A 26,369-nucleotide genomic window follows, 5' to 3' on the forward strand; every position below is an offset into this window, starting at 1 on the left:
TAGCGTGAACAGGACGCCAAAGCATATCACGAGAAAATGAACACATAGCTAAAGTGCCAGTAGCTTTTGCAATTCGGGTACCGGCGGGTGCGAATCAGGGTGAGGGCGAGCGTTGAACACATCACCGCTGCACTGCAAGAATTGCTCGAGGGAACGCTAGCACTGTGATCACTCGGCAACCACGGGGATGTTGGTTAGTATACGTGGATTTGCCTGCTCGTTGTTCTTGTGGCTTCAGGCGTTCTCGCGACGTTTGTTTCGCTTGATCTTTCTCAGTTTCTCAAGGAATTGTAGCTTTTTTTCAAAGCGAGGACATCTAACTCGGTGTGCGCATTCGTAATCGTCGCGAAATGTTGCATTTAACACGCAAATACTTTGTTGAAAATAATCGATTTGCGATGCCGCAAAGCCGTTTGAAGTCTGAAGGACGAAGTTTAGGCGAGACGATGCACTGGCGATCCCGTCGACGCTGTATGAACCACGTGCCTTGCACATGCTGTACACACCAGCACCAGAGTTACCACGCACGGTCACCTGTATTGCGTTAAAGAACTGCTGAAAATGATGAATCGGGCTGAAGAAGAAAAGATGCATACCAAAATTTATTTTTGAACACTCTTTCTTGCTCCCGTTGCGGTACTGCATGAAGCCTAGCAAATTTTCCCGCATGGAGGTTTGCCGTGCCTTTCATTGCGTGCAGGTCACGGTACAATCGGCGCGTTTTTCTTTTCCGGCCCAGTGGTGTAAGTGCTATAGGTCCGTCTATACCATGTAACATCCTCATTTGACGAGAAACACGTCTTCCTCACGAAGATGCTACGAAGACTTTTACATTGTGATGACGTTAGTATACGACCTTGTGACCGAAATGGCTACATGAAAAGGCAACTGACAGCGTTGTTGGTGCCGTAATATATAAAAATTCCCACAGAAACCATTTCAGTATGACTGGTAGACATTAATGCGATTAGCAGTGACCCAAGTTGGCGTCAAGGACGTTAACCGAGGACAGGCGTACAAAGAAAACTTGAAGTTCCCGAAGAATGCTAATCGCATTAATAAAAAAACCTAATATTCGATTGCCACCGCCTGAGGTTGTCTAACGTGAGCATAGGCATTACTGGGCAATTGATCGCTGAACAATGAGGCCGCTGTAGCCGGGCGTAGAACTTTCGGCATCGTTTTCATCAGCCATGTGGTTTCTGTTAAAATAAACATTTGGATGTCCCCTTCCTCGCTAACGTGCGTTAATTGTAGTCAATAACTTAAGAAGGGAGTCTATATATCTGGTTCTTTTGGGTAAATGAGATGCTGCAGTTAACACAGATGAATACAGCAAAACAGAAAGAGGACGCACCGCGAATTTAATTATCTACTGTCGAGACAGCAGACACTTGGTTCTTCGAACAAGAGACTCAAAAACTTTCGCTATTCAGACTAATTAACAAACACTAATAAAGAAAGTTCATTTCCAAGTAAAAAAAAAGAATTCTCGCGAAGGCCTCCTCCCGATGAAAAGTCTACGTTAATGCGATTAGCACTGAAGCGATGTGGCGACGCACTGTCCCGCGCCACCGCCGAAACGCGTCCCGTACGAGGCGCGCGTGCAGCTGGCCTCCCCCCTAAGCGCGTCACCGCGGACACGCTGCGCCACCTAGCAGTGCCGCCTCGAACTCAGCGTGTGTGAATATGTACAGGATTGCCTGGATATCCACGACGCGGGTTGGATTCCTCACGGCACGGGAAAAAAAATTAGAAGTTCCAATTTTACATTGAAGAGTGCCAAAATGACCAGTGTCTGTCCACAGTTGGCGTGAAAGAGGATCATTCAAGAGCAGCACACGCTCAGGGACCCAAGTTCCGTGGGGTCGGTAGAACTTCATTGAAATTCACGCATACCGAGTTGCACACACTACCCAGTGACCAAAGTTTGCGTGAAGGATCAGAGCTTCATTGAAGGGAGGCACGCATCCGGTGCCTCATGCTCTTCGGTAGGTTCAACGGTTGGCTGCGAACCTAATTCCATCAGCACAGAGCATGATGACCGACCCGTTAGACCACAGACTACGCAGCGACCCAAGCACGCGGGAAAGATGTTAGCCCAAGACATACATACATACATACATACATACATACATACATACATAAATACATACATACATACACACACACACACACACACATACATACATACATACATACATACATACATACATACATACATACATACATACATACATACATACATACATACATACATACATACATACATACATACATACATACATACATACATACATACATACATACATACATACATGTATACGCAGACTGCGAGAGGTTACCAAAGAGTGCTAATCGCGCTGAAATTCTTTGCGGGGGCGTGTAGCTGTTCGCTTGCCGATCTATAGACCTGTCATTCCAGAATAAAAAATAATGCCGCAGTTTCATCTCGAAGGCGAACCACTGGTGGCGATATTGAACTTTTACGCGATTTGAGGCGCGTATATATTTATTGGCAGTATAAAAACCACCGCTTACTAAAGCGTCATGTTCATGTGTATTGGGCGCCCAACTGGGCAAGTTGGTATTGGTGCTGGTGTTATTAGCCATGGACATGAGCAGAGTTCACTCGATGATCGCAGGCACTTATAGTCGAAAACTGTACTTGATGACAAACACCGACAGAGGTGGACACTCGTGCTTGCACCGAAGTGAATGTTCGGTACTGCCGTTCGATTCGGTATTTCAGATGTGCCACACCTCCGAAACTCGCCAGATATCCTGACTTCCGCAACTTGGAGCGCGGGAAGATAGCGTAAATTAAGGTGCTGGCTTTCTGGGCTTGTCCTCGCGACTTTTGTACCTACGCAGCAGATCATGTGAACTCCAGCTTACTGCGCGCGGGCCACAAGGTCGATCCAAATAGTTCGCGAAGCTTCGGGCCAAACGCGGTTCAGAAGAAATTGTCACCGACATCAGGAAGGGTGCTTAAGGGAGCAGCGATTGAAGCGTGACAATGTTTGGAGTGTGCAAATATCGAGAAAAAAGAAAGCGTTTTTTAATTAAAGCGAGACAGTTCGATTCATTCAACGAAAATAAAATTCTAAATAAACTTTATATATGCGCGACGAGTAAAGGAAAGACAACTCTTATTTTATCAATATCCGTAAGTATACTTTTTCAGCGTCCATCATAAGAGGGAGCGTTGATGCTGCTATCACTTGCAATGCAATGAAGTTCTTGAAGTGTACAGAAAGGCGCGATCGCAAAGTTCACCTGTTAAAAAACGCCCTCTTCACAGATCATGCTGTTTTACTTGGCGATGTTTGTCTGGGTTTGGTGATGCGGGTAGCTTCACTGTTTCTTAACCTGTTCAGTCAAAAGCAGTGGGTTACGACCGCGAGATAATTGTTCACGTCGGGCTTAGTGTCCGACGATAAGACCAGCACTCTACACCTAAAGCTTTCGTCGGTCCTCAAAGAAAGTATGTTCTGTGCAGGGGCCCGATTTCGATACGCGTGTGGCTGAGCTTTTCCTGCATCACTTTCCGCGCTGAAAGCTCGAAACGCCCATCAAGCGGACTGGCGGGGCATTTGAACATACAGCTCTAATGGCAGGCCACCATAACAAATTTCGGCCCTTTGAAAACAAAATGACGTCACTTCTGTTTTTAACGAACATGGCGCCACATTATTATTTCTTCTACCAGAAGTATTCCTCATTCCACAGATGACGCTACGCCCCATTAACCGCCGATGAACCGCCATGTTTTGAACGTATGTGCTTCTATGGAAGCTTCGCTACCAGGTACGTTTAACTTGCGGGCCACTCAAGTACCGTCGCACTCGGATCAGCACGGCGACGGCGCGAACACACTTCGACTGCCCGTACAATTGCTATCGCAACAAAAACAAACACTCTACTGTCTGTGTTGTATCACCTGACCACTTGACAGCACGTGGGGTGGGGCTTTATGTGGACAGGCGCGAATGTGCCCCGAGCGTGTACCTTGAACATGCTGACGATCTTCCGCGTCGCGATGATCTGCCCCAAGATGAAGACTGCCTCGTTGTCCGAGTTGCTCTGCAGCTTAGCCTTGGGCGCGTACTTGTGCAACAAGTCCTCGATCGCTGGTACGTTGCACTTCTGAAGCTTGTTGATTTTCATGTGGTAGCCCGCACCATATCGGTGCTTCAAGAAAGTCGGCGAGCCTCCGCACCTGCGTGACGTGGCCAAAATCGACGACATGACGCGCTATCGTCGATGTTCGTCACTCCTGGGCTCAGTAATGTTACACACTGAACGTTTTAACGCTATCCTCTGTCTGATACTTAGGAGGCGACGCGGCGAAAGCTACGGAGGCAGTGCTGTCATAGCATTCTCTCCCTACGCGTTAGCAGTGCACTTGTCTTTGATATACAGCGCTTTCTACAGAAGTATACTTTGCATATTGTGGGCAGGAAGTTTCGTTCAATGTTGTGGGCATCAAGGTACGTCAAATTGGGCATTCTTTGTGCAACATAGTGCCACCAGTATGCCATGTGCTACGTATCGTTTGCGAGCGCATGTGTTGCGCTGTAGCCACTGCCCGCAGATACGTGTAACTCCACTCGCTCCATAGTAAATAGGTGCAAAGCTGCGACGCGCTACATTGATAATTATGTTATATATTTCGACGTAAGTATGAAGCATTACATGGCGCATACTGATGCCTTATAGACTAATACAACGTGATTGGTTTTTTTTTGTTGTTTGTACCGTGTTATTCGTGGGACATGGAATGCTTCTTACTGCGCAAGTTTGTTTAAGACCGACTGTAATGGGCGTTGCATTGCTAATAATATTATTTGGGATTTTACGTGCCAAAACCACTTTCTGATTATGAGGCACGCCGTAGTAGAGGACTCCGGAAATTTTGACCACCTGGGTTTCTTTAACGTGCACCTAAATCTAAGCATACGGGTGTTTTCGCATTTCGCCCCCATCGAAATGCGGCTGCCGTGGCCGGGATTTGATCCCGCGACCTCGTGCTCAGCAGCCCAACACCATAGCCACTGAGCAACCACGGCGGGTGGCGTTGCATTGCTCTAAGTTGAGCCTACCAGATGAAGGAATGAATGAATCGGTCGGTTGATCGGTCCTCTACAGTCGCATCTACATACACAATGGACCTCAGAACAAGGCGTGGCCTAAATTTTGCACAGGACGGCATTGGCTTTGAGATTTTTGGGAAAGACTTTGCATATCAGTCGACGTTGCCTTTAGGTCAAGCCTGCGCATGCTGCGTTGATTATATGCAAGATAGGTAGGTACATCGTTCATAATATCGTCAACACATTGTGTCTGTGCTGAAGAAATCTCAATCGTTTGAAGCTGTCACATTCGTAAAAATTGCCCAAACGTCAACATTATTAAACAAAACAAAGCTCGCTATTTATATGAATAATTTGCTGGCCGATTAACGTTTTAAATCAAGTCGCTTTCTCCTGAATTTAACAATTACCGCAGAACTCCTTTACTGGCCTCGTCGTTTCTTGTCGCGAACCTGTCCCTCCTTGCGCCTTCGAGCCTCGGGTCTAGCCCCGATGTGCGTCGAGTAATTTTCGTAGGAGACTCGCGTCAACGCGAGCTCGCACCTGATCTGTCCGTTGGCCATGATGACGATTCGATCGCCGAGAACGTCCGCTTCGTCCAGGTGCTGAGTGGTGAGGAAGATGGAGCAGGATCGGCGCACCTTGAGCAGCAGTTCCCACATCTCGCGGCGGCCGTCCGGGTCCATGTTTGCCGTCGGCTCGTCGAGTATGATCACCTGAACGGATAAACGCGGGGAAAGGTGGCGCAACGCTCGCCGTGGCTCAGTCATGCACTAAACTAATCGATTTAAGGGACAGCTCTCTCGTCTACTTCGCATGCATCGGACGGTCGGAAAGGCAGCGTTCTCCCAAGATAAACGGGAGAAGACGGTGTGCTGGTAAAGACGAGGAAACTAAATGAATAGATAACCCGCCGCTGTGCAGCTTAGGGGGCTATGGCGTTGCTCTGCTGAGCTCGAAGTCGCGGGTCCCATATTCCGGCCGTGGTGGCCAGATGTATAGATGGGGGCGAAGTGCAAGAAAACGATTATGTAGTTAGATTTAGTTGCACCTCAAAGAACGCCGGCTGGTCTAAATTAATCCGCCGTACCATAGTACGGCCTGCCTCGTAATAATATCGTGGTTCGTGCACGCAATACCTCAGAATTTAAATATAAAGCCGGAACCCAATTCGCAAGGCTTTTTTTTTTTCCTAAGCTGAATTTGCCAGTGGCCGTCCGTCTATCAGGATTCGCCGGAATTGTTCCTTAATGTCATTTCCGGTGTGACAGTTTTCTTTATTGCGATAGCAGTTAGATGACGCTCAAGCTAAATTTGCGCCATCTTCGTCGCCGTCGACGTCTACTTCGCCATGATGTTCTGGCATAAAGTCCATACATCGCGGCCGCGCACCTTATGCTGCAGGTTCTAGCGAAAGCTTACGAGAAGCCGAGAAGTACGGTGGCTTGACGCGGTGGCGTCTTCTAGCGCCCGCAAGGGAGGAAGGAGAGCGAGGGTGGGAGGGGCAGGTTTTTATCTCCTCTTTTTACTCCAGCTGCGGCGGCTGAGCGCGGCCACTCGCATCCTATCTTGGAGGCCATCTACGCTGGATTTGAAGGCTAGCCGACCGGTCATGGCTTACGGCTTCATGTGCACTGTGGTCTCGCGCTTCTAGTTCTTTTTGAAGCTAGAGGCAGCACGAAGGGGAATTCGCTCGCCACTGCTGCCGCTTTTCCTCACTAGCTGTCAGCGTTCTGACAGCTAGTGTCTGCAGTCATCGACTGACACGTGTTCATCTTTTGCCTGTGTGCGTGTGACAAGGTGCTGTTTAATTTAGTTAGTAAACGAACGTCTACAGCAGTTTACGCAGCCGATAAAACTAGTAACTCCGTACAGCTGTCCAATAATTCGCTAACGCAATTAATATTTCGCCTGTAGGAAGAAACTGACTTTTTGCGATTACGGGCCCATTTGTTTGCTCTATACCTTACTTGGCTTCGTCGTACGTCGACGTCCTCTTAGCGAGCTCACCTTCGGCGTGGCTATGATAGCCATCGCCGTGCAAAGCCGTCGTTGTTGCCCCAGTGACAGGTCTACGGCGAGCGTGGCGCGGTGGTCTATTAGGGCCACGTCATGCAGGAGGTTGAACACCTCGCTGCGCGCCTTCTCTAGACGAACGCCTTTGATCTGGATGCGAAAGAAGGCGGTGACAATGGCAAATGATCGAAGTTATAGGCATGGGTGACGTAAACAAAAGCAAAACAAATTTCTTTGCCGACGCAGCAGAATACATAGAACGCAACTGTATGTCCCTTGCAGTGGTGGACTCCTCAGGTCAAATACGCGCTGGTGGTTCAATTCGCACCAGAAGCTCCGAAAATGCGGAAGAGGCGGCTATCGCTCTGGCAATAGCCTCCAAACATTGCCATTACATTATTAGCGATTCCACAGCAGCAGTACGCAATTTTGCGAAAGGTCGGGTCCCGGCTCCCGTAAAACACATAGTAGACACCAACCAACACCCACGACCAGTCCAGATCATTTGGGCACCAGCACACTCCTCCCTACCCGGCAACGATGCCACCCACACCGCCGCTCGAGGACTCGCCAACCGAGCACCCGGACGGCTCACGCTAGGATCAGTCAGAGAGGGATCGCATGGTCAGTTACCGGGAAATAACTCAGCACTACAGGTTAGCCAGGGCAGCGTACCCGCCAGCACACAAATTGCTTAACAAGCGACAATAAGTAGCTTGGAGACGACTTCAGACGAACACCTACCCCAACCCCGTAGCCTATCACTACTACTACCCGGACCAATACCCTAATACATGTAAGCCCCCCCCCCCCCCCCCTAAGCAAAAAGCGGATTTATTCCATATTATGTGGTCGTGCCCAGCCGAAAATCACACAAATCACGAAATGAATAATACTGAGCAGTGGGAGGCCGCGTTGCTCAGCTCCGACCCTGACCTGCAGGCCAAGGTCATCGAGAGAGCTGAAGAAGCCGTCCGGGCCCAGGGGCTCGTGGCTGCCTAACAACAAGATCATCCGTCAATACCTTGTTTTCAAATAAAGTCTTTACTCACTCACTCTTTGGGTCCATTTGCGCATAGCAACTGGTGCCGTCATTCCTGCAGTACTATTTTACGGGCTGCCGTGAGATGAGCGATGGCTAGCCTACCAATTCAGAGATTTGTATAAAGTGCGAAAATGTGCGGACATAAATGCATTTCTTCGCGACAGACGCGGACTGCAGTTTTTCTTTGCGCACGTATAAATTTGTCCAAGAACTAGCAATTCGTGTGACACTAATGCTCGCCATTGTAACATTGCGCCAAGGTATTTCTAACTAGAGTTCTAATGGTGCACAGCAAACAAATTCGGTCCATGAAAGGCTAAATAACGAAATAAAGAGATCACAATGTTGCGATATACTACTTTCAGCATCGCTAGAAAGCAAGGAAACAGAAAGTTCCGTACGATAGCGAAGTACATCAGATGTTCCTCGACGCTCAGGTCGTCGATGAGGATGTTGTACTGCGCGCAGTATCCGATACTGTCGCGCGCATCTCTTGTGCAGGTCTTCACGTCGTAACCACCCACGAGCACGACGCCAGAGCTTGAGTCCAAGAAGCCTGGACGAGAAGCACGCACATCTCTGAGTGTCATGTGGCACTGGACGTGCCGTAGCTTACAGCCCTATATTCTAAAATGTTGGGGCAAACGAGATTCACGGGAAGACGGCCGACGTCGTGAATCAAGCTTGTTTAGAGTGGTCAAGTGACTGTTTTTTAACAGCTGAATGCTGGTAAGCGCAATTCCAAGACGGGACAGAGGATAGACATAGTATAAACCAACAAGTATGAACTAACTAGCCCAGCGACAAATTTTGTTGACTCATTTTTGTCGTCATCAGTCCTGAAAAAGAAAGCACACAAGCTTCATCGTTCTGTTGCTCTATGACAGTCATAGTGACATACAAAGTTATTAAAAGAATGCCGCAGTCATGCCCAAAAGGCAAAACATCGATAGCGACAGCAAATTATTAGACAGCAGTACTAAGAATAGTAGCTCTATCGGCTGTATAAAAAAATAAGAGCATTGTCAAAACGATGGCGTGAGGAATCGCGGAAGCAGCAGCGAGTGAGTTGCCTTTCGAGCTGTTACTCGGTTCAACCCGTAGCAAGCGAAGCCACCAGCCCTCGGTGGGCCTAGATTCTATACCCACCGTACATGGCTTTCAAGCTAGAGACCACGCGACTACGCTCAGCCATGCCATACGCAGACGCCGCCGTAGTAGTACGCCTCCTCCCCTCCCGTCGCCGCTGTTGCCTTGCGCGCGATAAAAGACGGCGCGCTTCCTCCCCGCATTTCTCCCTCGCCCGATAGATCAAGCCTCCATCCTTTTCGGCTCACACTCGCGCGCTTTTACTCCCACCCACAGCAAACTGCAGCGATGTTATCGCACTTGTACTGTATTATATTGAACATCACGGCTTTGGCGACGTCAACGTCGACAGCGAAAATGCTTCTGGAGTGTCCATAATAATTGCTATTGCAATAAAGACAAGGAACATACGAGTCTTGTGTTCCCTCGCCGCGTGTTCCTTGTTTTCTACTAACTTCGTGCGTCGACGTGTCTGCCACAGCACAATGCAACAAAGAAGCTACACCAGCTAGGCCCTTTTCAAGCTCCGCTTACTTTCATTCCGTGCGTCTCGGGCACTACTGATCCACTATTCGTCACTTTTCGTACCAACTTCGTGTGTCACCGTGCCTGCCACAGCACGGTGTGTCCCAGCATTCTATCGAGTCGGACAACAGAGTATTTGCGGCTGCATTCCAAGGCTGTCGAGTCGGCTATGTGACCAACAAGTGTCATTTGTCTCACCGGTGATCATGTTGAGCAGAGTTGTTTTCCCTGCGCCGTTGTGTCCGAGAAGCACGGTGATCTGGTTCTCGAAGACGCGCATGGAGACATCTTGCACGGCCACCACACCATCGTAGTCCTGCAGGCACAACAATGACAGAAGCATGGGACAGCTGAATGATCCTGACAAGCGTACAGATATAGGAACAATCTCAAAACAGTGTCATTATGATTAAAGCAACTGTTTTTCGACGAGTGAACGGCCTTAGTCCTAAAGAGTCCGAAGGGCCTGGAAGGATAACGCATGATTTTGGAAAGCTGTCTATGCTTAGCGCTCACGAACGAAGGCGAAAACTTCTGCAGATGCTATCGGCTAGCCACGTGATGCGAATGACACTTAACATGCCTACCAAGGCTTGTTGGCAAGTTGGTTCATGTCAAGCAACCAAAACAGCGCAAAAAGTAAGAGACAGATAAGACAGAGAACAGCACAAGTAAGAAGGTTTGCAATGCTCCCCGCCCAGTTTTTTTTTCTTGCTCCTGATTCATTGCTAACATATGGTCGGTTAAATAATGAATACGAAGGGGAGCGGAGTAGTGGGGGGAGGCGGGTTAGAGGGCCTTAAGGTATTAGCAAATCGCAGTTAACGCTAGGTTTGGTTGGAGTAGAAAGCTTCAATGTGAACGAAGGAACAACAAAGACGTTCGCAGTCAAACGGAGACGACAGGGTAAACTGTGTGCGAACGAGGCGATGCTTGCGGAGTGAAGATTTCGACGAAAACAAGTCTTCTCGCCGAAACGTCGGCTCCAGAGACAGGCCCTTGTCCGACCACTGTTCAGAAGCGTTCGCCCTCATCGTAGGTCCCTTCCACCTACTGCTGGCGCTCAAGGACGAAAACTGTAACGAAAGCGAAAAACTACAACAACGTCGAGAGCGACCAGTTGATCGATTTTTCATAAAGGATTTAAAGCTTAAGATCGGACACACCAAAGGGAAACGCAGTCCTTTCTTACCGTTGTGTAGGTTTCGCGAATCGAATTTCCTTGTTAGGAGAATGACAACCCTATGGCGCTCACGGATTTGCAAGATGATTTATCTATTTAATTATTCGTTTCTCGCGTTCTCTTAATTCGAGTAGTGAGTGCTGGTGGATCGAAAATTATTAACATATATATAGAGCAACGACACGCATTACAGAAATGCTAAATTAAGAACGAAGCATTAGTAGCTATTGCAGTTATAATTGCGCAGAAAAAGTTGCGATACCAGAGTGAAAATGTGAATATCTTGTAATAAACTTGGTATCATCAGTCAGTACCACGTGGGGGACGTCGTTTTCATGAAGGAAGTTCAGTTGTTGATCCAGCCACCTTCCTGTCGCTCTGTCTATGCCTGCTTCTCGACTTTTTCTACTTTCAAATTTGCTGGCATTCTCCCAGCATAACCAGTACCAGGTACTTTCCCGCGAGGTTGATATATTGCCTTTCTAAAAGCAACATGCTCGCGGACGTTAACAGTGCTGTCAGGGAGAGAATTCCAGTGATTGATTGCTTTTGGCAGCGCGGACACACGAATGCTTGAGCAAGGCCCAACAGGCGCGCAACAACTTTGTTGATCATGCAGCCGGCTTGGCGTACGATGAGGCTGTGCTACTGTAATGTACAATACTTCGATGTGTGTAGTAAACTGTTGAATTGAATAAACCAACAGAGACTCTCTCTCATCGCGCTTGGAATGACGAAAGGGAGAAGCAGCATCTTCCGTTAGTCCCACTAGAGCGATTATAACAATACATGGCGTTAAAACACGCTGCTTAGTTTTGTACGGATTCTGCAGAATCAATTAGGTTGATGACCTTGACTAGACTGGCAATGCGAACTCGAGTTGTGGACGAACTAATGTCTGGCAAGCTAGTTTGTTGCGAGAGGCGCCCCGTGAACAATTTTTGAAGCACTCTTGCGTCTTAGCAACTCAGCTGTGAGCGATTTGGGGCGACTATTGAAAAAAAAAGGATTTTTATTCGCACATTTTCTTCCCCCGTAGAAAGATACGTATGAAGAGAAATATATTTCAGACTTGCGGGCGACTAAAATCTCTTCATCCGGACGAAAAAAAAAGTTTCTCAGGAGAAAAGTTTCGCCAGAGAATTGGCCCTGGCAGAAGAGAAACATTTGTCCTTAAGGCGCCTCAAACTGGGATTCGGCGCGAGGTCAAGCTAGAGGCGGCAGAAGCATCGCTGCATTAGAGAGAAGAGGGCTGTCAAATGTATTTTTGAAGTGTGGAACCACGGGGCGCTTCGCTATGAGCGATTAGGTTGAGCTTCGGCAATTAAAATTGCTTTAGTTGTGGTGGCCCGATGATATAACCTCCCTCCGGCGTGACACTATTACATAAACGTGCAGGGCATGCCAGTCCCATGTGGCGAAAAGCACCAACTCAGGAAACGGGGGACTGGAGCCTGACGTGCAAGATATTTCGGCATTTTCTGCCTGCTTCGACAAGTGGGTGGCCTGCCTGCTGTCTCGCATCTGGCTAACTAGGTTCGAAATTTTGATTTGGAGATACGGAATAAGCGAAAGGCTGCTCCGGTCCGTATTCGCACTTACCTTGCTGGCGTTGATGATTTCGATGGCGACCAGCTGGTTCATCGGCTCTGGCTCGAAGTTCGCCTGATCGTCGCCCGACTTGGCTGGCGCTCGCAGGTTAGACATCCTCGGAATCCAGTAGGTGCTCTGAGCGTGCGTGATGGGGCGATACGCAACTGGCTGTACTCGTGCTTACCGGTTCCAACTTTCAACATTCGTAGAATATTTCGAAGCGCATTTTCGTCAACTATGTACATCGCCAACGGCTCCGTTATATAGCAGGCCTAATTAGCCACTGTACTACAGAGTGAAACATTTATAACGAGGTCTACAGTAGGTTATAGGCTGGACTGCCCTTATAGATTGAATACAGATGAAACGTTTTCGTTACGAGATATTTCAGAACCGAAACAAGTTCCATCGGTAGCGGTTACTTCGCGGTGTCCTTACCCGAAATTGACTCTGGCATTCAGTACATGGGGTGCAGACCATAGCACAGAGATTGCGCAAGTGTGAATAGAGTTGGTATATTTACCTGCCGTGGTTGCTTAGTGGCTGTGGTGTTGGGCTGCTAAGCACGAGGTCGCGGGATCGAATCCCGGCCACGGCGGCCGCATTTCAATGGGGGCGAAATGCGAAAACACCCGCGTACTTAGATTTAGGTGCACGTTAAAGTACCCCGGGTGGTCGAAATTTCCGGAGTCCCCCACTACGGCGTGCCTCATAACCAGAAAGTGGTTTTGGCACTTAAAACGCCATAATTTAAAAATTTATTTAAAGTTGGTATATTCCTAAGTAGGTAAGCAAGCTCATAAACTTGTTAGTTCGGTAGGTAAATTCGCTTGCGAACTGAAATCTTCTTGAATAAGCGTTTCTGCAGTAGGTGCTGGTCACGTGGCCGCCAATGTGCTGACAGTGAACCGTTAATTGCATGCCACAGGAAACATATATGTAAATGCGGGAAAGTTTGCTTCTAAACGCGCTGCATGGCAGACGCTCATCTCTTCATGTCATTATGTGCCGGTTACCAAGGTCTGCCTTTAACTTGGATACTTTCTGGCTTTCAACTTTGGCTGCAGGCTTTCTCCGCGCCCAAAAACCTATTTAGTGCCTATGTAGACGGTCACCAGAAAGGATGTAGACGATTTGTTTTAATGACAGCTTACGAACTAATGACCTTGCAGAGTGCGCACTATATCTACCAGATTACTGAAAACAACCTGCTTGGAAGTTCGTTCGCCCCTAGTCGACCATATGACTTTTATTCATACAGGGTATTTGAAAAAAAAACATAATGCATTTGAAATTTCTGCAGTATAGTAAAGAAGCGATGAAGCGATTTCCTTATAACTTATTTCGCCACCAGAAGGAGATATAGTAAAATAATTCTAAGGAATATTCAGTCAAGTTATTATGAAAATTAAATTACAGTTTAATTGAAAGTCCCGGACGACTTATTCCTACCTATTGTAAATTATTCAGCTATATTCTGCTTTCTATTCTAATGTTTACGCCTGACCATCTGGCTACCACGAAGCGAGCTTACATTTGCAAGCGGGATCTTGCTCGCTTCATGCATGCCGATGGTGAAAGGTGGAAACTTCACTCATGGACATCTGCTCAAGGCATGGCAGTTGTGCTCTTCGGCACTTAAGTTTTGAGTGAAATTTGTGGGATGTAATTATTCTAAAAAAACAGGCAGCTTAAGCATTGTGCCTTCCCGGAAGTAGTAATCAACTCCTAGGATGATGAACGATAAATCGCCTGACTTCTTAAGTTAGAAAGCTTGTTGGTTATATTTTCATAATTACCTCTAAGTCCTACCTCGAGTGCTTCTATATATTACGTACCTCTGTAGGGAAAGTAATGAATATCGCTCAATTACTGCTCCTTCCCTATCTTTAAGAAACTTCGGACGAGTTTCTTGAATCTTGAAACACTGTAGACAGTCTCCAATATTGCATGCATAAAATAAATCTATAGGAAACCTACAGATGCCCAAATTTATTACTACGAGGGCAAGCTTCAGCAGCTACTGGTTGGTGGCCCATCAAACGTTGTATATCCGAACGTTGCCAGCTGTGCCAATTCTGCGCTCAGCGACCATCCTGCAGTTCCCCGTTAGCGTTCACTGCGGTTTCGCTTCTCCCACGTTTTCAATTTGCCCAGAGGTTGAAACCGAAGCGTGCAATAAACGAAAACGTGAAATATCGGGCCGCTTATGGCTGAACGGAGAAAAATTGGAGGACGCTTAAGCTTCGCCTTCAAGAGTGGAACGCGACAGCGTTCCCGTCGACCCGCCAAGGGGTGTAAGACAATGGGCTACGGCGCAGCGACTACGCGCCCCGCATCGGACGCGGTGAGCGTCGAGCAACGCAGCGTTCGGCGCGACAACGAAATGTGCGCCTGAGCAAGCGACGCACGCCTGAGCCTTAGAAACAGCTCGTTTCTAAGGCAACACCGCGTTCACTAGAGGCGCTTTTGTACCGCTTTGAAGCATCGAACTCGTGGCTCAGTGGTAACGTCTCCGTCTCACACTCCGGAGACCCTGGTTCGATTCCCACCCAGCCCATCTTGGAAGTTGCTTTTTATTTATGAAGTGCCTGCCTTGATTTATCGCTCACGGCCAACGCCGCGGACGCCGACGCCGACGCCGACGACACCGGCTTTTCTGCGACACGAGCTCCTTAACGCTATCGCGTTAAAAAGGGTCACTTCCTCGTACGGTGAACGATGCTGCTATCGCACCGACGAATCGAGATTACCTGAAAGGGAAATAGATACGGCTTTGAGATGCCGGGGCCCACGTGCAGAGCGTTGTCCAAGTACCACACCAGGAAGATGATGGTGCAGTCACACATGAGGCCCACGAACAAGAGCTCGGCCAACGTGATGTTGTCAGGCGTTGCGGCACGGTCGTAGAAGTTGCTCCAGTTTGCCCCGTCGGGGACTGTGAGCGGAGACGCAAGCGTGTGGCCGATTGCTCGCGCGAGATGCTACGAGAGCAGGTATCTTCTCTCGATTACGCACCCGATTCTATGCTGATGCTATACATATAGTTTCTTATATAGAGAGACGTGCGCTTTTCGCTGGAAATTGTGTAGAAAAAAAGGCCTGGCGCTTACCGCTGCTTTGTACTTGCTCGAATTTCACAGAAAGATTGCATTTTACGATCGGGATCGTTTAATGCAACGCTTGGCACAGCTACCCACCACCTGGTTATTTAAGAAAAAAATCGCAGTTTCGTCCGAAAGGCGAAGCCCTGCTCATCAAAGCACTGCCAATCATAAGACGAAGTACGTGGATTGCAAAATTCAAGTTGTTTATAAAATACCGTGCTCTTGCGGAAAGGTTTAGGGCGAACAAATCTAGGTTTAAATATAAGGATCCAGGAAAACATGCGATCAAAGGAAAGAATGACATTGGTTCACATTTGGCGGTTCATTGCCGCTTAAGGTTGCGTCAGACCGTTTTTGATAAAACCGAGATTTTGTACCGGCATAGTGCGAAAAAAAACAAACAAACGAGGGAAATAGTAGAAGCCTCTTACATGTTTTCGGAGGGTGACAGATGCATCAGTCAACCCTCGACAGCTTTGTCACAGGCAGAAGTGTCTTACCTTCGGGGATTTGTGCAAATCAGTTCTTGATTAGCCGGCTTTGCTGTTGCTACGTCTATGCTATTTTCGTTTTCTCGTGCACACTTGAGAGGGTGGGTTGTTGTGTTTTCGGTGTAGTTTTCTATTTATTCTGTTTCTATGGAAATAAACTGCTCGTTGCGAGTATAGCGTCCGTGTTGGTCGTTTCTCTCTTTCTCGTCTACGTCTTTATCGCGCACTTTTTCGTTAAGATGGAACCACACCAAACTCGCCGAGCTCTCAGTTTTAACGATTCCCAGAAGGTTTTCGCGTCTTGCCTGCTCTTCTGAACAAGCGAAAAACATCTCCCGATACGGTTGCTTTCGGCAGCTGCCAAAAGGCGGCGACAGAAATTTACGATAGCGTCACCTTGGAAGCCAACTATACATTTCTTTTTCTTAACCATCAGGCAAGTAACGTTAAGGAACCCAAACCACACAATGTGATTTTTCAGCGAAATTTGGAGCGAGAACGGAGCAGAGGTAGGCCAAAAAACATTTTTCAGTGAAAACGTACGGCCTTGTACTTTCCAGCTGTTTCTTCAAAATGGCCCCACCATACATAGCTGTCGTACCTTCTAGGGGCTTATTGCTGTCACCAAGGGTAGAGTCTCGATCCATCGCGTGCTTCATTTGCTGGAGTTGCTTCTATCGTTGCTTCGCGCTTCGTCAATCTGCCGCCTTTGACAATGTATTTGGAGAGAACACCCAAACATTTGGGAAGACGCAAATGTCCTATGTAGAATATGGCGAAGACGCCATTGTGCTTGTTTCCTAGTGGAGTGTATATGCGCATCCACTCGTTTTTTTAACTGCGTATTGTACACGCCGTAACAATCGTGTCTTAAAAGTATTACACAAATGGGCAGCGCGAAAGCAGCTGAAAACACGACAAATAGGCGCGCCTTTATCAAAGGATCCACTTGACTCGTTAGAAGCGTAGAAATCTACTCGCCTAAATTTCTTTAACGCTATAAAGTTGAAGTAAAACTAGTATTTTGTGTAATGCTAAGTAACGACAATTTCTGTATACGCTTGTGTTTCAAAATCTTAGCGTGTGCAAGGCGCGCTAGAAGAAAAAAAAATCAGCGGTGATTTATCGGCAAATGCCAGAGTAATTCTCTCTACCTCTATCACGTAACCGACTCCCCATACCTCTCACACATACTATTTTTTCCACTTTGACATTCCTAACTCAGATGCATTAAAAAGGCACCGGAATATAAACGTCTTACTGGTTGCCGACGGTGCCAACATGCAGCCGCGGAGCGGTTATTGTTGCGTTGTTGATCTTACAGTAGGGATTTGCATAAGGCGTGGTTGTAAAGTGGCTGAGTTTTTTTTCTAATTACAGTGTACATGAATCCGTAAGTTTAATTACATAATAGTTCATGCAGCGCAGTCCTAACAGTCACGACGGTATCACCTAAATTCTCCGCTGCTGTTTACGGTGGTGTACAAGGAGGGGAGGGGGAAGGGCGTGACATAATTACAGTATCAAGAGAAGAAAATCGCGTCTGAAAAAGTGGAACGGCCTGACGAGCTGAGCTTTAATGTTAGGGAAACGAAAAATATCGCCGGAAGTCGTGACTTAATTGAAGATTATTCGCAGGGCACAAATCGCTTATATACCAGAAAGATTGGGCGGTAGCAATATACCTTAAGAAAGAGAACGTTAAGGCTGGCCGTTTCGGTGTCAGAGCACTGCGAATTCCACATCTGCTCGAGAAATTGTAGTATGTAAAGCATTTACAGCCGTTGCAAGAGGAGTGCAACAGGTGCAGCAATGGCGGACATGGCGATAAAACTGGGGAACGTGGCTAAACTTTCAACCCGTTGGTAAAAAGAGAGATGGCACAGTAGGAATATCGCCATCTGAACACAAAGTGCAATTTTATCAGGCACGAGGCACACGCACGTTAACTAGGGCCCCTATTTGATACTGCCCAACCTTTGGTTACACACGGCGGAAGTTACGTTCTCCACCACCTCAAAGACATAACGACATGGTACAGCGAACAACAGCGTTTATTTACTAGCCTTGTATAATACAGAGTATTCTTCTCCATCACCAGGATCACTGCCTTTCGCACATCCGCTTTTGAGAACTAAATTTTTGTTTTTATGAAAGAATTACTCTAGTAATTCGTTTCCGTGTTATTATAGTCAGTATGAGTACGCCAAGATAACCTTGCAGCCACTGTTCTTGCGCTCGGTCTACTTCGACTTTCAATATTAGTGGCACCTATAACTGGATGTATAACCGAGGCACTATTCCTGGGACGCCATGTCGATTAGTCTCCTCAGTAGCGCTTTGCTCCTGGCGGTGTCGTACCGAACTTCTCGAAGCGCTCCAGGACGCGGAAGCTCCAGTGGAGGCTCATGCCGGGGAAGATTGATGTCCACAGCTTGTGCTTGCGTTGTATATAGTAGTAGCCTTGGCCGCCAGCCTGTTCCAGCGTGAGGAAGGGCATCACGCAACTGAAAGTCCAGTACAGCATGGCTCCGGCGATGGCGTACTGGGCTGCAAAAGGCGAGAGCGCACGGGGGCGTCCCAGGTCAACTTTCACTTCTCCAGAATAAACGCTGGAAGGCGTTCAGGGATAAAACGATTACGGCAAATCCAGCCGTGATAGATTACACAAGTGAATGAGAAGCGTTTGTCCACCCCCTGCAAGTGGCGCAGAGCCCTAGCTAACTAAAGCATTTCCCGGGGAAGTACTCGCTCGAGGACCACCACATGCGTGGGACGCGACATCCGACGCCGCGCTATGGCAACGACAGGTGGTCGCGGACGATACACGCCGTACCAAGTTCGTCTTGGGCAAAGTGCTTCTGAAAGTACGCGTCTGCGTCCCGCTAAGTTGAACGAAAAAAAAAAAACAGTCAAAAACACAAAGGACAAGAGGAAAGGTTCACACCGCAACGACAAAAAAAAAAAAAAAAAAGAACAGTCGTTGTGGTGTGAACCTCTCCTCTTGTCCTTTGTGCTTTTGACTGGATTTTTTCGTTCAAGTATGTACCAACTGGCCCAGATTTCAACCCTCCCGCTAAGTGGCGATCCTCCAGTCGGCATCTTTGACCTTGGTAGATTCTCTTCTTGCTTCTTGACGGCCTCGCGTTTAACCTTGGCTCCGACTAGGCAAAGAAATGCTTAGCGTTTTAAGGACAGCCTAGGCAGCTTGAAAGCGCCCCTGAAGCACACGCACACACACGCGCTCGCCAACATAACGCGCCCCAGCGAAAAGGGACTAATTCTTGCGGCTGCGAAACCGCAGGACCCGAAGTACCATGCAGGGGTGGTTTTCGGGAGAACAGACAAGCGGCATCGACTTTCAACACTTTCTCATTCAGATCTGAGCGTGATGCGAGCTGGTTGCCTTTGCTAATAGCATCACGCTCGGCTAACACTTCTTAGGAACCGTTCTAGCGTATATAAAATGTCAGGATGCAGCTTCTTATCTTGAGAACAAATTAATAAAAGATAGTTGGTCATTTAGAGAAACGTGAATTGGATTGATGGGCTCTGAAAACGCACCCGCAGTTTACGACGCGCACTCTTTAATCGCCGTACAGAGGCTTTTTATCGCGTCCGCCGTAATCTGCGATCGAACCCCGTGCTCAGAAGCGACATACCTTAGCCACTACGCCACAGCGAAGGCTTTCACCGCAAAACAGACTGGCAGAGTTAAGCGCTGGGAGAGGGCACTCACAGCTGGCGAAGAACATGGAGATCAGTATGGCGTGCATCTGGCAGTTGCTGCAGAAGCACATGAGAATGGTGAAGAGCAGAAACGGGTCGCTGAACTGGATGAACGAGCGATCTTCCTCGTTCCTCTTGACGCTCACGAAGAGCATCATGAGGGTGACGGTGATCAGGTGCATGAAGAAGCCGCTCAGGTAGTGGCTCACCCAGTACACCCAGTCGCTCAGCCCCATCACCCGAAGCATCTCCTTCATGCCTACGACGCAGCAGCAAGCGGACGAGATGTCACCTTTGACTCGAAGCAGGAGATGTCATCATCAGTGATCTATTTTATGTATGCACAAACTCTTCTGCCAGAATTCTTCAAACCAATACGCTGCGTCAACGGAACCCTATCCTAAGCATTCATATTTAGGCTACCGTAACACCACGTCATCATTAATCCTCTCGGTGCTAATGCGGTGTTCACGTTGCCTTGGCGGATGGAGGGCTTGTAGTTTTCGTATTCCGCATTTTTACGAGTATCCCAGTTTATAGTCGGTGGAGCGTATGGTACGCGCCGCGCTCACCGGACGCCTTCTCGTCGCTGAGTCGAGCGACGAAGAAGGAGAAGGGGATGAGCATGCCGATGCAGAACCGGGTGAGCACCAGCGCGTAGTTCTTGGTGTCCTTGTATTCGAGGTAGCTCGGAAAAGGAAAGCGCTGCAGCGTCAGCTGCTCCACGGTGTGCTCGTAGCCGAAACGCTCAGCCTGCAACTCCAGGTGGCGCTGCTGCAGGGCCCCCATCACCGGCAGCATGGTGTTCATCTCGGGGAACCGTTCCTCGGCCACGGGTCCCTCGGGCTGTGATATGAGCCTCTGCTGATATAAGACCTGCTCGCAGCCAGCAGGCAAGTGAAAGGTTGTGCGAAGGATTGTTGGAAGTTTATCCCGTAAGGGCATACTTGCGCTGCGCATAACCTTAACACACACAGTTATTTGAAAGACAGCCACACGTACATCGCTACGGTACACCGTTTCAAAAATGAAACAGCTGTGAATGCTGTCCCCACACTCACTAAATAACTTTAGGGGATCAGCAGTGGTTGAACAAAGAATGTTGCGGCAGCCAAAGTTTCGAGAAAGGCTATTTGTCTTTGTCAGTTCCTTTGTCAAATCCTCTTGTAGTAATGTTGGCCGCAGCGACGTTCCTTGTTCGAACGCTTTTCATCACTTCAAATATCTACATTCTTGGCAACTTCTCTCTTGTTTGGATTCATAGCTATCCTACTACTCGCTATACAGCGTAACTTGCTTGGAAGGCGAGCGAATTTTGTGGACTCATTACTGGTAGCTTCCGCGCCTGCTAGGTCTCTCAAAGACGGTACCGAGACGGAGGACGATGTCGATGGACTTCTATGTTGTGACGTCATAGGCACTACCGGTCGTTGTCGCTTTAATCGGGAAACACTTTTACTGCGTTGTAAACGCCTATCGAAATGTGTCGATGTATGGTAGTCAATTATCGCGGTATATTTAGCTCATGTCCAAAGCGTCGGTATATGCGATCGTGTTTCAACGTCTGTGCCACACCGAAGATACTCGTAAATTACGCGTTCCGCGCGGTCACCTTCCGCCGATACCTGAAACGGGACCCTGCAACGTGACACTCACTTCGTACCTCGTGAAGACTAGGTGATTTGTGAAGTCAGCGTAGCTAAGACGTATCAGTCTGTGAAATGGGTGACAGTGGTAAAGTCGCTTTTGCAATGCTTCGCACTGGTGACTTTGTACTGTTCCGCCACGGCCACGGCCAGCCACCCTGTTAAAGTTAAACGACTGACCTGCTGCTTTGGTCTAGCAGTACCCCGTGATCGGTTGCCGTTCCCCGGCGAAATTTTCGTCAGTTACCTATTTTCTTTTCTAGCATGTCGCATGACTTTCAGAATATTCAATTAAGCGTGAAAAATATCAGCTTGATATTGTGTTCTATGCCTTTACTACATTTTTATTTTCGCCTTCATTCTGTGTCTGTCAGGCGAAGACTTACTTTAGCAGGCAAGCTGCTCTTCTTGCCTTTTCGCCAGCCCCTTAAGAAACAGTACCCTTTCTTTTTATTTTCAAGATAAAATTTCAGTTAGCGGGGAGTTCGGGCTCGTGTTTCCCATGTCTCAAGCATCCCGCCAAAAGCAGCCAAAATTGCTTAACTTAAGGATGCACCGCTCGTGATCCTTGCTCGTTCTTACCAATTACCGTTAAATGCCCGTCGATTCCGGTGATAACGCGCGCGGAGCGTCTCTCGGACCACCGACGAAGCGTGCATACTATACAGAATTAAAATAATATCGTTCCATTATTTCGGTCCAGCTGAAGGAGCCAGTATGTACCTACAAAGCAGCAGGGACGCTCCGGTCAAAAAGAGTACGAAAGCTCGAGGAGATATGTCGCGCAAACCGGATAGGACGTCGTGTATAAAGCACCGCGCAATGCTATACAGACGAGGCCGAAAAATCGCGCGCACAGCGCCTCGTCGTCGAGCGCAAGCAAGTGGCGACGTGGCGCCCTCCCACCTGCAGGTCGAACGGCAGGCGTCCGGCGTACATGCGCACGTGCAGGCTCACGGGCACCACCGTGTCGTTCGCGCCCACGTGGTTGGTGTAGAAGATGAGCACGCTGGTGGCCGGCAGCGTGCCGTTGGCGTAGTTGGCGTCTTCGCGGGCGCGCTCGATCAGCTGCTGCTCCGTCGGCACCTCGACCACCTTGCTCACGTGGAGCGTGGCGAAAGCCGAGCGCGTCAGCGCCGAGAGGTACTTGCTCTTCGGCGCGAAATACACCTGCGCGGGGCAAGCGGATGCGGTGGCACTCTTTGCACGAGTTCCGTTTGAGCCGCACGCGGTATCGCGCGAATATTAGAGAGCTTTAGTTTAGGGGACGCAAGCGGCTTGCGTACGCAAGAACTAGGGGTGACGGCACTGCGCATGCGCAGACCTTGACGTAGGAGTCCGCGCATGCGCATTACCGTGACGTAGGGGTCTGCGCATGCGCAGTACCGTGGCCCCTAGTTGTGGCGTACCCAAGCCGCTTGCGTGCCCTAATCTGAAACTCTCTATTACGAGAAGGAACTTTCGCGCTGGTGTCCGCGGCAGCTGGAAGCATGGCATTTTTCAACCAGCATCGGCCACGAAGTGCATGCAGTGCATGAGTTTGGCCTAAACTTGGTATTTTATGACTTCGAACCGCTTTGTGATTGTAAGCTGATCCCTTGCGGGAAAATACGTTTTAAGTGGAACATGTTGCATTGACTTTGCATGTGTTACATAGACTAGGTGCCTCGCTGCGCATAGGAAAGTATTAAGTATTTGGAATTTTAGAAAGCGAAAAGCGTAATAGGTCAGTATGGTGCTGATATGGTCTGAAGTCACCAACAGGTATGTACTACGCGTAATTTCCATCACAATTTAACAACCACAGCGCCAGAATTCTCCCTGGTATAGTAATTTTGGAAGGAAAATGTATGCCCTTGTGTAACTGTATGGGCGAAGACTTACAGGGCAGTTTTAGCCAATGGCCTTTATAGAATAGGTAAAGGAATGAAAGAAGTATATTTCGTTATTCACAACGTACACTCGCCTTCTGGCTACAGAATTGTGTAGAGAATGCTCATTTCTTAAGACAAGGTACTTTGCACGTGCTTTCTCCGAGTCCACATGCGATTTTGCTACCAGAGTGCCGGGTCGGCTGTTTGCTTCAAACAGCGGTCCTGTGGTTCGGACCTTGCTCCCGTTTCGCTATCAAATAGCATCTATGCCGACGTAGCCACCGTGCAAAATGTCTTCGTAGTCAATTGCCAGTTCTGGGCCTGAGTTCAAGAGCAAAGAAATACACCCGGTCCAGCGCTGACATATATTGCTCTAGCATGTCAACACCAGCTACAGGGCTCACCGTCATAATTACACTGGTGACGTCGACGTCACATGCCATTGATGTGTGGATTCCGTGAGCGAGGGTTACCATCTCTGGCACACTCACTCAGCGCACTTCAGCAACAGCCACTGAACTAGCAGCACTGCGGGCAGCTTTTATAATCACATCATAGACCAGACAGCTGAGTCTTGGGCCATCTTCATTGACTCAAGAGTGGCCCGGCAGTCCCTGAAGCCGTCAGGCACATCGGTGGAAATCGTAATGGACATCAGATGTCTATGCAATAACTTCCTCACAATAACTGCGAACTGCATCCCAGCGTCGTGCTGCAGTGGTCACCAGCCCACTGTGGAATACAAGGCAACGTCCAGGCTGACCGCACTGCGACAGCTGGACATGACTTGGAGCGAAATGGTCCAGATACCTTTCTCGAGAAAAGGTGCGGCGACACTGGTATCAGCACACGCTTGGCGTCTCCAGCGCCTCCAGCGTTACGCTTTGGGCCACCTTCAGGCGCTTGTGAGACGGACTCCTAAATTCAAGTGTGCATGCTACCACCAGGTCATCTCGGAGGTTTGTTAGCGAATGCGCGGTTCGCCTTAGAACACGGGCTCCATTTTATTCACGAATTGAACTTACCCAGAGGATAACGACCGCTGTTGCCGCGAAACTTAAGTCATTACACGTCACCCGTTCTGATAACACCTTCGTGTTTTCGGAAGCAAAAGTGGCCGCAAAGCGCCGCCATATTTCTGTTTAATAGGCACGCCACACAACCTTTATGATCGGGCGATGTAACGCATCTGTCCTTGTCGAACGAGCGGCAATGCTGAACCACAGCATCATGATCGTCGACGGGCTGGTGGCAACAGTGTGTATTACAAGCGCGAGGCCGAACGGCGTCGATTTGGATATTACATTCGGTTAAACTTGTCTTTGATGCGATTGCAGTGAACGCACGGAGGACCCTTTGTCATGGCCGTCATACATTACTCCTACAATGCGGACATCCTAACTGTTTACAAACATCAGCAGTCGGTGTTCTGAGAGGGTGTCAGTTGCAGGGCTATAGACCATAAAAGGTAAGGGTGGGGAGGCGGGAAAGGGGGGGGGTGCTTTGCTGGACATATTCAAATGGCGATGCGTTAACGTATTCCCCATCTCGTCAATTGTGATTGATCTGAGGTACTACGGCGGTCTTCCTAATTTTTCGAAGTGCCAACGTGGCGGAATTTAACAACATGGCGGAATTTGACAGTGTCCATTATAGCACCTCTGGTCCATTAGTACTCATTGTCGCCGCCTTCGAGGTAAACCTATCGAAAAAAAATTATATGCGCCTTCACCCAATAATACCTATGTACAATATCAACGTATAAGAACCTCATATCAAATGCCGTAAGTTGCCGTATATCATATAGTGCATGCCCCGTGCATGTGATGCCCCGGTGGGATATATGGGACCACACGGTTTTTCAGACATGCTCCATATGGTATACGGTAATATACCGGTTTTTAAATAGGATGCCAGTAAGTACGTTATACTAGACATTGGGATAATATGGGGCATGTCCCACGTGCTATCTGGGGACATAAGGGATCCCTAGATGTCCACATGGCGCTCTTAGATTTTGGGCTTACGGTGTTTTTTTTTTGCAAGAAGCCGGTGCATTCAAAATAATCGATATGACCCCCCACCCGACGTGACAGTGCGAAGAAGGGCGAAGGCACACCCGGTGCAGCGCTCACCGTGTCTATGTGGGCAACGTCCCTCTGCGTGTTCCAGAAGGCGTCGGTCTTGATCGGGTCGAACACGGTGTCCCCTCGGCGCAGCATGGGCTCCCGGACCACCGAGTCCTCCTGGATGCCCAGCAGCAGCGTCACCATGAGCGCCACCTCGAGCACCGTGGTGAGGTAGTGGCGGCTGATCCGCTTCACGTACACGTTCTTCCAGAGGATGATGTACAGCTGTCGGCACCACAGCAGGGGCACGGCGCGCATGGACCGCGACCCGGCCAGGGGGCCATCTAGGCCGGTGGTGGGGCTCAAGGCTGCGTGGGAAGCCTCGGATTTAACGACGATGACTTTTGCATTGACGCGTACTAACTACGGACGTCAGGATATAGACTATCAAATACCAAGGCTACTAAACATCGTTGAGCAAAAAATTGATTTCTATGCGCCTAATTTTAAGCAATGTATAAAAGACATTCTCATACACAATCAAATTATTTAGATATAGAATGCTATCGCAATAAATTTTTTATGCACTATATATGTATTCCTTAATCTGCGCTGTAATGTGAATGCACAGACAAAATTTGAAGCATAAATGTATTTTTCACATTGTTATTGTATAATGTACACATTATCTTGTTTATTTATATTTTCTACATCGTACTTGCTTGTTTCTTATTATATTTGCTTTTCTCGTACATTGAATCATCATGTAAGCCGAACGCGCTTAGGAGCAAGAGCCCCTGTCAGGCCAAATGGCCTTTAGCTCTTGTTTCCTCTTTCTGTAATGAAGAAAATAAAGTTCAAACATCCCCTTTGAAACGGGGAACCTGGCATGATACCACTACACAT

At 48.3% G+C, this 26,369-nt stretch overlaps 2 protein-coding genes across 2 annotated transcripts in view; both read right to left on the minus strand.

The window, feature by feature from the left end:
- Window positions 1–7,130, minus strand: part of LOC142558460 (ATP-binding cassette sub-family A member 17-like) — a 44,262-nt gene extending 37,132 nt beyond the window's left edge. The window contains exons 1-3 of the mRNA XM_075670592.1: window positions 7,107–7,130; window positions 5,640–5,812; window positions 4,012–4,222 (exon numbers count right to left, since the gene is read on the minus strand). Coding sequence (XP_075526707.1) covers window positions 4,012–4,222; window positions 5,640–5,812; window positions 7,107–7,130 — 408 coding nt within the window. The remainder of the gene's footprint in view (window positions 1–4,011; window positions 4,223–5,639; window positions 5,813–7,106) is intronic.
- Window positions 7,131–18,329: 11,199 nt separating this feature from the next.
- On the minus strand, window positions 18,330–25,828 carry LOC142558098 (ATP-binding cassette sub-family A member 17-like). The gene is made up of 5 exons (XM_075670259.1): window positions 25,530–25,828; window positions 22,427–22,690; window positions 20,447–20,750; window positions 19,885–20,133; window positions 18,330–18,695 (listed from the first exon to the last, which is right to left on the minus strand). Exons 1-5 carry the CDS (start codon window positions 25,779–25,781, stop codon window positions 18,475–18,477), a joined length of 1,290 nt encoding a protein of 429 aa, XP_075526374.1. The 5' UTR covers window positions 25,782–25,828; the 3' UTR covers window positions 18,330–18,474.
- Window positions 25,829–26,369: the final 541 nt, after the last annotated feature.

Source organism: Dermacentor variabilis, chromosome 9 (genome assembly GCF_050947875.1).
Source record: "Dermacentor variabilis isolate Ectoservices chromosome 9, ASM5094787v1, whole genome shotgun sequence".
NCBI classification, from domain to species: domain Eukaryota; kingdom Metazoa; phylum Arthropoda; class Arachnida; order Ixodida; family Ixodidae; genus Dermacentor; species Dermacentor variabilis.

Excerpts from the sequence above, each read along its gene's own strand:
- LOC142558098 (XM_075670259.1), bottom strand. The coding sequence starts at position 25,781 with ATGCGCGCCGTGCCCCTGCTGTGGTGCCGACAGCTGTACATCATCCTC. Across the intron at positions 20,751-22,426 it reads GCCTGCCGTTCGACCTGCAG|GTCTTATATCAGCAGAGGCT; the intron begins GTGGGAGGGCGC and ends GGCTGCGAGCAG. Across the intron at positions 20,134-20,446 it reads CAGCGACGAGAAGGCGTCCG|GCATGAAGGAGATGCTTCGG; the intron begins GTGAGCGCGGCG and ends GCTGCGTCGTAG.